The sequence below is a fragment of the Trypanosoma cruzi genome, genomic scaffold, assembly GCF_000209065.1.
Source record: "Trypanosoma cruzi strain CL Brener 1047053513207 genomic scaffold, whole genome shotgun sequence".
Taxonomy (NCBI): Eukaryota; Euglenozoa; class Kinetoplastea; order Trypanosomatida; family Trypanosomatidae; genus Trypanosoma; species Trypanosoma cruzi.
The window spans coordinates 1,322-12,133 of NW_001849147.1; the positions used below are offsets into that span (position 1 = coordinate 1,322).

The following is a 10,812-nucleotide window of genomic DNA, read 5'->3' on the forward strand; positions in this document are numbered from 1 at the left end:
TTACTCTGTTGTGTAGACAACTTTCAGGCCCGCCTTACTGTGAATTACGCCTGTTTACTTCATAACATCCCATGGATGGAAAGTGGCGTTGCAGAGAATGCCGTCAGTGGTCATATCCAGCTGCTTCTTCCGGGCGTGACGCCTTGCTACGAGTGCTGCCCCCCGCTGGTGGTGGCGACAGGAATGCCGGAGGCAAAACGTGAGGGTGTCTGTGCGGCGTCTCTTCCCACCACCATGGGCATTGTGGCGGGATTTATGGCGCAGAATACACTGAAATATCTACTGAATTTTGGAACTGTGAGCGAGTACGTTGGATATGACGCAATGCGGGATCATTTCCCCTCTATCACGATTAAAGCAAACCCGGAGTGCCGCAATGAGACATGTGTGCAGCGACAACAAGAGTACGCTGCGCGACGGGCCGCGATGGGCGATGCGGCCCACCCACTACATCAGGCGAATAAACAACGTGAGGAGCGAGAGGCAAAGGAACGAGCTGCAGCGAGGGCGAAGGCGACAGCGTCGGCAGCCGAATGGGGTATTGTAATTGAGGCCCGCGGCAAGGAGGACTTGGCGGTGCATGCGCCACAGCCTGAGGGCGTGGAAGCCGTCAGTGTGGAGTACGCGTACAGCAGCGGTGCGGGGAATGCGGCGGAGCACGCACAGGAGGAATTCGTGATGACGGACGGTGGAGAGTCACTCGAGGCATTGATGGCGAAAATGAAGGCTCTGCAACACTAATAAATGTAACAATTGGAAACGTTTTCCAGAGGTTGAATTTCAGCGCCTGTACTTTTTTTTTTTTTTTTTCATCCCGCACGTTTTTTCCGTGCCGTGTTGGAAGAAGAGGGGCGAAGAAATTAAAAGAATGTAATGTGTAGTGTGTGTGTGTGTTTGCATTTGTGCGTTCTCAATGGAATAACGGGGTTCTTGGAAATGTCTTACTGCCTCCAGATGCTGTCGTTTTACGTTTATTTCTTTCTTTCTTTATTGCATTTGTTTATTTGCTTTATATTTCTTTTTTCCCTTTTTGTCGTCGCCGCTGCGGCGTTGGATGGAAGGGAAGGTGATCAGGAATAGAGCGGATTTGTCCATTTCCCTGCTTTTTCTCTGTGTGTGTGTGTGTGTTTAGTGCACACGGTATTATATTTCCGCTGCAAGGTGAGGGGGGAGGAGTATTCGTGCAAATGGCCTCAGAGGAGCCTCTCAATGAAATTCCGGGCGAGTGCCCAACACCAGGCGACCTCGGCCATGCCGGCTGGGACGTTCTGCACACGGCGGGCGCCGTGTATCCATACAAGCCTTCCCCTCTTCAACAAGAGGCATTTCGTAGCTTTCTTTACAGCTGGTCACATGTGTACGCCTGTAGCCACTGCAGCTACCACATGCGGCGCTACTTGAAGCGCAACCCGCCGGTGGTCACCGATAAATTGGCTCTGAATCGTTACCTCTGCGAGTTTCACAACACCGTCAACAAGAACATTGCGAAACCCGTCTACAACTGCGACCCCATGGTTGTCCTCCGACGCTGGCACCCGACCTTTCCTGATATGGAGGATCAGCCGACGATCGAGGAGCAGATAGCCGAGCAGCGACGACTGGAGCAGGCGGAGGCACAGAAGCAGAAAGAAAAGGAGTTGCAACAGAAACAAGTGCAAACCTCGTCCCTTGGGGACATGAAGGCATCACGAGAGCGTCTGGTGGGACGCTGGCGTTCCGAGAAGAGTGAAAGTCATGAATATGCAAATAACAACCCCAGCAGCGTGGGAGCATTTGCCACAGGGTGGAGTGCTTCGTCCCGTCAGCATGAAAACGCGGGGGATGCAGCGGCAAAATCCGCTCCTGCCCCATTAGCAGAGAGCCGAGAAAAAAGGTGGTGGATATTTGGGAAAAATGGTAGCGGTGACAAAAATGCAGGCTTTTCTTCCACGACCGGCACGCCTAGCAAAGTGAACAGCAGTGGCGGTGGCAGTAATAGTGGTGGAATGAATGGTAGCCTGGATGATGATGAGGCCAGTGTGATGGCCATATTGAAGCGACTCAAAGCCTGCATGGTCTACTGCCCGGACAAGGACGAGAAGTCAAATTCTGCGTAGTCCATTTTTCCTTAATTTATTTATTTTTGTTGTTTGTTTGTTTGTTTGTTAGTTGGTGTCTTTGAGGGAGGGAAAGGCATTTTGAATGCGTCTTCTTGCAGGAGGCATTGTTTAGTGTCACCCCCGACAGGGGCGAGGAGTGACGTCAGATGACATTTGACCTGAACGTTAGTAGTTTTGGTGTGGAGGAAATACGAATAGATTGAGAGGAGCGGGAATAAAGGGAAATGTAAGAATGATTGCGTGGCAGTGCAATTGGCCTAAAAGACATACATGTGTGTGCATGTGCATTTTGGAGGAGTGCCGCACTATTATCACCATTATCTTTCATTTTCCCTTGGAGTCTCATGAAATAGAAGGAGGATATGGTTGTTCGTTTATTGTTTATTATTTATTTTATTTTTTGTCGAAAAGGGGGGAACGAAAGAAGGAAATGGGAGAATGAAGGGGTGAACCGTCGTTGGATTCGGTAGCCTCCAACGGGAGAGCAAACAGGGATGTCAACAGCTTTAGGAAAAGGTGGTGGTGGTGATTTTGATGGATGTGTTATTTGCCTCATAATCAAATGGTACCGGCATGCCTGCAGTGTTATTTCTGTTTGTGCCGTTTACTGCCCGCCCCTCGTGTTCTTTTTTTTTTTTTTTTTTTTTTTTTTTTTGTGTGTGTGTGTGTATTTTTTTGGGGTTCCCTCTGCATTTGGCTGTTGTGGCTGTTGTCTTCACGGTTGAATCGTTTATATTTTATATATTTGTCATGTGTGTATATTTACGATCTTCACGGCTGAGATTCCTTTTGATTTCACTTCACTTTGCTACTGCCCTGCTTGCAAACACACACACACACAGAGAGAGAGAGAGAGAAGGGAAGTGAAGGGGGTCTCACCAGACGAGGAGGAATAAAATAAAATAAATAAAAAAAAGAGAAGGAAGATGGGGCCTCTCTCCAAGAAGCGCATGATCATCCGCGATGGCGTCTTCTACGCTGAGCTGTTTGAGTTCCTCAAGCGCGAACTCGCCGACGACGGCTTTGCTGGTGTGGAGCACCGCGTCACTTCGACCCGCACTGAAATTGTCATCCGCGCCACGAAGACCCGCGAGGTGCTTGGCGAGAAGGGACGTCGCATTCGGGAGCTTACGGCGTGCCTGCAGCAACGGTTTCACTACAAGGAGGGCAAACTGCAGCTGTTCGCCGAGCGCGTCGAGGTGCGTGGCCTCTCCGCCATGGCGCAGGCCGAGTCTCTCCGCTTTAAGCTTCTGAGCAATCTGCAGGTGCGCCGCGCCGCGATGGGGATCATCCGCCACGTGATGGAGTCGGGCGCGAAGGGATGCGAAGTGACGGTGGGTGGGAAGATCAAGGGACAGCGTGCAAAGAGCATGACATTCCGCGATGGCTACATGATAAAGTCCGGCACGGCCCACAAGAACTTTGTGGACGTCGCGACGCGTCACTGCCACCTGCGTGCCGGTACCCTCGGCGTCAAGGTGAAGATCATGCTTCCAAAGAGCATGCAGAACGAAGAGGAGATTCTCCCTGATGTGATCACCGTCCTTGAACCCAAGGAGATCACGGCTTAAGAAGGAGAGTGGGGGGTACTTGGAACTCAGATACCACAGGTATAGTACAAAATACGCCGATGGCTCTGCGTTCTCTATTGACTTCCCCTTTTTCTTTCTTTATCTTTGCATGGTGTCGATACTTCACTTGCTGTTGCGGTTGTTGTTTTTGTCGCTGAGTCATTTCTGCTCTCTGAACTCAATCATTATTACTTTTTATTATTATTATTATTTTTTTCTTTTGTGGTTAAAAATGTCTTTCCCCCGCTGTGTCTCCGCTGCTTAGGAAAAGCAGATGCTCCCATGCATTCATTCATGTTTTCCTTCTCGATATGCATGGATTTCCATTTGCTCTTTTCCCCCATTTTTTTTTTTTTTATTTCTTTCTCTCTTTTTCTGCTTTCTTTCTTCTACACAGGCATGTCTACATGTTTCCTCATATCATGTGAGAGGGCTTCATACGTTTATCGCTGATGCGCATTCAAGTCGCAGCAAAGAAGGGAGAGGAGGAGTTTGGTTGTTTGGTTGGTTGTACTGCTCCTGCCGCTGCGTATTCCGGGAGGTGGTGATGATTGAGAAGGGTGGAATTGCCGGACATGTTTGGATTCTTTCTTTTTTTTTTTTTTTTTGCCTCTCCCCTCTCCCTCCTTTAACATGTGGGGTTGCGTCCAAACAGACCGTGCACCTCCCTTGTATGGCTACAGCACATCTGTCTGTCTATATATATATATTGAGCCTGAATATGTACATATGCGATGACAGGAGTGTTTGCACTGCTGCGAAGTTAGTGGGTACGATGCGCACGTGAATTACCCTGCATGCTGGAGAGAAGGGCAAGTCAATGGAGAGAACTCCTACACTTTTTCAACGATGAATCTTCTCTGAACCTTCATGAAGTCATTTGTTTTGTTTTGTTTTATGAATCATTGACTGCATGCCTCTGTACATGACCCTTTGGACGGTGTTGCACTTTTATTTTCATTTCTGTTTTTACTCTTATTTCTGCCAATGAACATTGCACGTGTTATTTCTTTTTATATGACAGTCTGCCTCTTATTTGTGTGAGTGTCTTTTTAATTGCACATCCGCAAATTTATGAAAAGAGGCAAGTGATCCCAAGACAGGTGGGGGGGGGGGAGAACAGACACGAAAAAAAAAAAAAAAAAAAAAAAGGTGGAGAGAAAAAATATGATGACCGCAACATTCTTCAGACGTTCACGCGTACATTTTGTGGGAAAGAAATTGCAGAGCCTTGTCGCCTTTGGTTTGCGAGACGAGTACTCGCCCTTGTGGCCCGTTCCTCTTCCACCACAACCGCCACATTTTGCAGGGAAGCCCACGCTTGTGCTGGACATTGACGAAACACTTTTGCACACGTACGGGATGCGGTTGGTGAGGGAGGACACAGTGGGATTTTCCCTGTACCTCCGCCCACATGCACGTGAGTTTCTTCAGGAATTGAAGGAGTTGTATGAAATTGTCTTTTGGACCGCAGGTACGGCGTCTTACTGCTCCGCCATGGTGGACGCATTGGAGGTGCAAGTCCTGCAGCTGCCACGCTCGTTTTACAACGTGGAGGAGATCAAACATCTCGTGCGTGGGTCCCCGTCGACGGAACATGTCAACTTCTTTGCATTATCCCGCACGCAAACACTGGAGGAGAACAGCTACATGAAATATTTGCCCATGTTGGGTCGTCCCATGCATCGTGTCATCATGGTCGATGATAATGTGCGCAGTTTTCCCCTGAACCCAAGGAATGCTGTGAAGATTTCCCCTTTTCTTCCCGATGACCGTGTGCTGATGGAGTACAGCCAGGCGTTGTCACTGATGAAAGAAAACGGCGACGAGAAGAAGGAATGGGACGCGTCCCTTTTAGAAGTTATTAATCGTGGAAAAGCGGAGATTCTCCGCTTGGAACAGGATGAGGCGCTGCTTCAACTCCTTCCACTGTTGCGAAGCGTGGCCAAAGCGGAGGATCTTCCGCGTGAACTTGACCACTGGCGTGACGACGACTACGTGCGGTGCGACGACTTCCACGAGACGATGAATTCGCGCTCTGTTGCACGCCAACGCATATTAGGATCAGTGCTGCCATCACGTCGTGACACACCGATTCCACCTCTGAAGACTCATGTCATGAATCGTTGCTTCCTGGATGAAGCGAATATCGCCATGCAAACTCAACACATGAGGTGTATTCGTTCCAGACTATAAATGGGGGAAAAGAAAAACAGAGAAAAAAAGAAAAACATGAAAATGGAGTCACTGAGGGATGTTTTTTTTTTCTTCCTTTTTTTTTTTTTGCTTCTCATGGATGATGTTAGTGTTTAGGAAGACTGCACAAGTGAGGGAGAGAGAGAGAGAGAGAGATAGGAGGAAGAAGAAGTGGGGTGAGACGCGTTGTTTTTTTTTTTTTTTTTTTTTTTTTTACATGGACCACTTACCGCCTTCTTGTGGGTTGATTTATTTCTGGAGTGTAACTAATGAAATTAGACAAGATGTGTTCTGTTTCTTAGCTTATGCCGGGAGGGAAACTTTGCTTGTATGGACGTTTCAAAGTACTGCGATTGTAAAAGGGGTCTGTCGTTGGCCCGCCTTCATTATTGATTGCCTCCACCTCCAGCATACATTCGCTCCTTTTTCTATGTATATAAATACTTTTTTTTTTTTTTGCTTTGCTTTGCTTCTTTTTTATTTCTCTTCCTGCTGTCTTGCGTTTCGCGTGAAGGGTGAAGACGACGCTGTAGAAAAAAAAAAAAAGGGGGGGGGGGAAAAAAAAGGAAAAAAAAAAGGAGAAGGAGAAGGGGGAATTGTTGCGTCCTGTCTTGAGGTTAAATGCTCAACAGGGAAACCTGCGACTCGTCGGTGTCGCTTGCTTCATGTCGCAGTTGTGTTCGTGGTGGGTCGCGGCCTTCTGTCGCTACGATGGAGCTACTGGAGTCCATTGGGCATGCAGAGGAGCGTATCATGGCGGCATGGACACGCATCGGCCTGGCGGAAGTTGACAGGCAAAACAAATGGAACGGATTTGTGGAGGGGCGACTTCGTCCTTTTCTCGACGATTATATTCGCTTGCAGGAGTCAGAAGAAATGGCAATTGCCGCGGAAAATGATCAGCTGTTTCGCGAGATGTTCTTTTCCTCGCTGAGGTTGAAGGAACGCCCCCGGTCAAAAGAGCTGGCGCAGTTGGTGGAGGCTGTGCTCTCGCAGGGTGCCGTGAACAACACGGTTGTCACAGCGGGGGAGGAGCCGGAGGAGCAGCGCCACTGTACCGACATCGCGGCAGATGGAGGGGAGCCATACGTTGACAGGGAGGCGAAGGAACGGGATGCCTCTGCGACATTGCCGTCTTTTGTTTCTGTCGTGGCGGCACTCTTGGCGCGAGGTGACGGCGGTGTCGGCTCTCGCGGCGCCTCTCTTGCATCTCGTGCCAGAGAAGACGGCTCACATGCACAACATGACCGCGAGAACCGAGGTTTGTCGATGCCAATGCCCGAAGGAACTACCACAGACGACGCGGCTTGGGTGGCGTTTTGGCAGCTGGCGCGGAGCATGACGCATCAGGAACTTCACCGTAACTTGGAGACTGAGGTGGAGCGTATGAACGCCCTTGCGGATACCCGACTTCAGCAACTCTGCCTACTGTATAAACAGCGAGCCCTTTTACGGCTTTCCCCGCAAGAACAGGCACGGATACGTGGAAAATATGCCGAAAAACTACTTTTTGAGGAATTGCACCACAAGCATTCACGTAAATTGCAGCAACCAACGTCAACTACGCCAACGGCTGGATGCAGCAGAAGCAGCAGCGACAACTGCGATCGGGGAGTCATGACACCAGGCCCTTCGTCCAGTCGTGCCACAACCTGTCGCAGTTGCCACTCTGTCGCGAAGGACGAGCTGGATCTTCTCTCCGACACATTGCCTGAGCGGCTGCGTGCGGATCATGAATGCCCAAAACTGTGCGGACCCGACAGGGATGAGGCATCCATCGCAGAGTTGCAGGAGGAAAACACAGGGCGTGGGACCATATTTGATGTGGATTTGGGTGATGTGACTCGATTTGGAAGGCGACAGGACCTGTCATTGGCCCGCATCGACGCGGAAGCCCAAGAAATCTACGAGGAAATCAACGCACAAAATGTGCGCATGGCCGCCCAGGCGGAGAAGGAGCTGCAGTGCGTGGAGGAGCTTTGGCGACTGTTTGAAGAAGGCGCCGATGTCGTTCAGGACGGGCCGGCGTTCATGAGGGAGCAGACGGCGGAGAGCCACCCCGATGGCGAGAGAATTCTCCCGTCACGGCAGGAATTTGCCTCTCGTCTCATGCAACTGCGCCTCGAGTACGACGGTCAAGAGGGAGTTGCGGAAAGGTGCGGGGCGGTTGCTGTGGATGAGACGTGTGACCGCCGGACAGGGCTGATTTATGGGATCACCGCCGCCGGCAACTACAGCAGCAGCAACAATGCCGCTAACAGTAACGTCACTTTGCCCGTCCTGCGATCGGCGTACACCGCGAGGGCGCAGGGGTGTTCCAGTTACTTTGCCAGCATTTCAGAGACTACTCACAGTAGCACCGTTGCTGTTGCCGCTGGTGTTACGGGTACCACAAACCAACTCCCATCACCGCTGATGAAACTTTTCACTACGCGTTCATACGCGCCCGTTCTTTCTTTCATTGTCACAGTGCGGGAGGAGCTGCAACGCCGTTTGCTTCAGTGCCACGTTCAATTTGCCCAGAACGTCACGTCGCAGCTTACAGATCTGTACCGCTGCTATTTTGAAAAGACTCGTGATACGGCGTATTATGTGGCGCCGGACTACTCACAGTGGCTGCAGGAAAATGTCGAGGTGGTAGCGGAAAAAAGATATCGACCCCTTATGCATTGTGGCAATGAATCAAGTGGTGGTGGTGGTGGCGTATGGCAACAGTTTTTGGCGGAATTTACACCGCTTGATGGGAACGACAAACTCTGTGAGCGTATTGCAGACGTGCGGCACGTTGTCAATCGTGCGAGTGCCGAAGCCAATCTTCTGCGGCGGCGTCTGCGGATACTTGACGAGGCGGAGCCGCTGCTTAGGCGACGGTCCGAGATTCTTGAGCAGCAGCAGGCCACTCAGGAGGGAAGCCGTGACCGTCTGCTCAGCAAGCGAATCAACATGGCGAAGCAGCTGCTCTTTGAGGAGAATGCGCGACGTCAGTTTGCACGGGAGCTACCGAAGATTTATGGGCAGTTGGAGGAATTACTGAACCGGTGGAACGAGACAATGGACGCTGACGAGGGTCATCATGCCAGCAGCAGCAGCAGCAGCTCCACAGTCAGACGATTGGTTCTACACGGCACAGATATTGCAGACCTTGTACGGCAGTTTCACGACGATGTTGCACGCACGCACGGTGGTCGTGTGGGCCGCTCCCCGCCGCCCTCTCGAAAAGAGGGCACGGGATTTTTGACGCCACAACGAACACCGCGTGCGGCAGGCCCCACAACCCACAGCCATCCCCACTCGCATGACATGCATGTGGAGCAGCGACGGGCTGCGCTCTCCACCTCGCCGGCGCCGCGCCCCGTCGCCAAAACACTCTCCGCACAGTCAACACCTGCACGTGCAAAGTTACACGCTGCAAAAAAGAGTGTCAACCCTGCGAGTAGTGTTAGCCCCGCACCGGTAAAACGGAGACCGGTGATCACACGTCGACAAGGGATTCGATCAGTGCCGTCGGTGAATGAGTTTTTGCAGCGTCAGCCTCAGTCAGCCCCGAGGAGGTGCAGTTCTTCCAGGAATAAACCAACCTCGGTGTCTCCACGTGTTGACACCTCTACGAAAAAGTGAGTGCAACTCTCTCACTCGCCTGGTGATGTTGAGGAGCAAGTCCCTCCATACGTAACTTACATGCATGCATACATATGGCTGCTGTGCTCCTTTTTTTTTTCTTTCTTTTTTTCCCTTCCGTTCACGTATTGTTTGTTATTGTTGTTTTTATTTTTTATTTTTACTTTTCAGATTTAGACCCAAAGACAATAATGGGATAGAAAAATTACCTCCCCAAAGAAATACTTAAAAGGAGGAGGCTTCTGGGCTGCTCTGTATCCCAATTTTCTCATTTTTCTTCCTTCGCGTCACATGTCTCAACGCACAGAAGAAATGCACACATATTAATATATATATATATATATATATATTGCCTGCCTGCCTGCCTGTGTGTGTTAGAAGAGGTGTTTCCCCGCAAGACAGAAAAGAAAAGAAAAAAAGAAAGAAAAATTAGATTTAGACCTTCACCTCATATATATATATATTTGATTCTTTTTTCTTTACATGCTTCCATTTAATCATGAATGCACGTGTGGGTGGGTGGGTGTGTCTTTTTTTTATTATTATTCTTTTATTATTATTTTTTTTTTTCCTTCTCCCCTTCTCTGGCAATGGGGTATAGTGGCTTGCGCATACATATACACACATCTCTTCATCATTTTCCCCATCATACCAGTCGTGATTGGAATACGGTTGGTGAGGCAGCTTATTGGAGTGACTGTGAGGGGGGAAAGAAAGGCTTAAGAAGGTGCGGGAAGTAGGGAAAGGACAATCAGACACTGGAGGAAGAAGGCAACCCGGAGCCATGGCAATACCAAAGGAGTGGACAGACACGTGGAACCTGTTCGACGAGCGCAAGACAGGTACTGTGAGTCAGACAGACGCCAAACATATCATCCGCAGCCTTGGACGAAGATACACGGAGGCGGAGTTCAACGAACTGCTGCAGGGCGTCCCGGACCCCGTGCCGTACCAAAGTTTTGTCGACCTCATGCAGAAGCCATACACTGGGCCATCCGAAGATGACCTGCGAACAGCGCTGCGTGCTTTTGATGCTACGGACTCGGGCCGCCTGAAGCTCTCGGAACTAATCACGCTTTTGACGTCGCTTGGGGAGAAGATGCCGGAACATGAGGTGAAGCAGCTGTTAGCGGAAGTCAGGACGGACGAAGAAGGACGCGTTGAAATTGACGATCTCGTGCGATTTCTTTGTACACCTGTGCCATCCATGACACCAGACATTGCGGAACTGCAGAAGCAGCTTGCTGAAACCAGCTGAGCACGGCCACGCAAGGGGAAAAACAATTTTATATATATGAAAAAGAAAAAATGTGAGTCTTTGTTACTTT

General features: G+C 50.0%; 6 protein-coding genes across 6 annotated transcripts, besides 18 other annotated features; all 6 read left to right on the forward strand.

Annotated features, from left to right (window-relative positions):
• Tc00.1047053509353.10 (NAD/FAD dependent dehydrogenase, putative) lies at nt 1–741 on the forward strand (the record flags this gene model as incomplete). Its single annotated transcript, XM_801452.1, has 1 exon — nt 1–741. A coding segment is annotated over one exon (741 nt), but the record flags the coding sequence as incomplete, so codon positions are not given.
• Nucleotides 1–10,812: a sequence feature (heterozygous, non-Esmeraldo-like haplotype).
• Nucleotides 971–1,032: a sequence feature (CT-rich).
• On the forward strand, nt 1,188–2,096 carry Tc00.1047053509353.20 (hypothetical protein, conserved; the record flags this gene model as incomplete). Its single annotated transcript, XM_801453.1, has 1 exon — nt 1,188–2,096. The coding sequence occupies one exon, from the start codon at nt 1,188–1,190 to the stop codon at nt 2,094–2,096; it is 909 nt and encodes a 302-aa protein (XP_806546.1).
• Nucleotides 2,112–2,150: a microsatellite.
• Nucleotides 2,480–2,501: a sequence feature (AT_rich).
• Nucleotides 2,723–2,754: a microsatellite.
• Nucleotides 2,991–3,015: a sequence feature (AT_rich).
• On the forward strand, nt 3,026–3,670 carry Tc00.1047053509353.30 (40S ribosomal protein S3, putative; the record flags this gene model as incomplete). Its single annotated transcript, XM_801454.1, has 1 exon — nt 3,026–3,670. One exon carries the CDS (start codon nt 3,026–3,028, stop codon nt 3,668–3,670), a length of 645 nt encoding a protein of 214 aa, XP_806547.1.
• Nucleotides 3,855–3,887: a sequence feature (AT_rich).
• Nucleotides 4,014–4,059: a sequence feature (CT-rich).
• Nucleotides 4,620–4,651: a sequence feature (T-rich).
• Nucleotides 4,799–4,821: a microsatellite.
• Nucleotides 4,838–5,866, forward strand: Tc00.1047053509353.40 (NLI-interacting factor, putative; the record flags this gene model as incomplete). The annotated part of the gene is made up of 1 exon (XM_801455.1): nt 4,838–5,866. The coding sequence occupies one exon, from the start codon at nt 4,838–4,840 to the stop codon at nt 5,864–5,866; it is 1,029 nt and encodes a 342-aa protein (XP_806548.1).
• Nucleotides 5,928–5,955: a microsatellite.
• Nucleotides 5,999–6,022: a microsatellite.
• Nucleotides 6,056–6,081: a microsatellite.
• Nucleotides 6,311–6,354: a sequence feature (T-rich).
• Nucleotides 6,398–6,461: a repeat region.
• Tc00.1047053509353.50 (hypothetical protein, conserved) lies at nt 6,488–9,484 on the forward strand (the record flags this gene model as incomplete). The annotated part of the gene is made up of 1 exon (XM_801456.1): nt 6,488–9,484. The coding sequence occupies one exon, from the start codon at nt 6,488–6,490 to the stop codon at nt 9,482–9,484; it is 2,997 nt and encodes a 998-aa protein (XP_806549.1).
• Nucleotides 9,575–9,652: a sequence feature (T-rich).
• Nucleotides 9,811–9,834: a microsatellite.
• Nucleotides 10,013–10,060: a sequence feature (T-rich).
• Tc00.1047053509353.60 (calmodulin, putative) lies at nt 10,269–10,742 on the forward strand (the record flags this gene model as incomplete). Its single annotated transcript, XM_801457.1, has 1 exon — nt 10,269–10,742. The coding sequence occupies one exon, from the start codon at nt 10,269–10,271 to the stop codon at nt 10,740–10,742; it is 474 nt and encodes a 157-aa protein (XP_806550.1).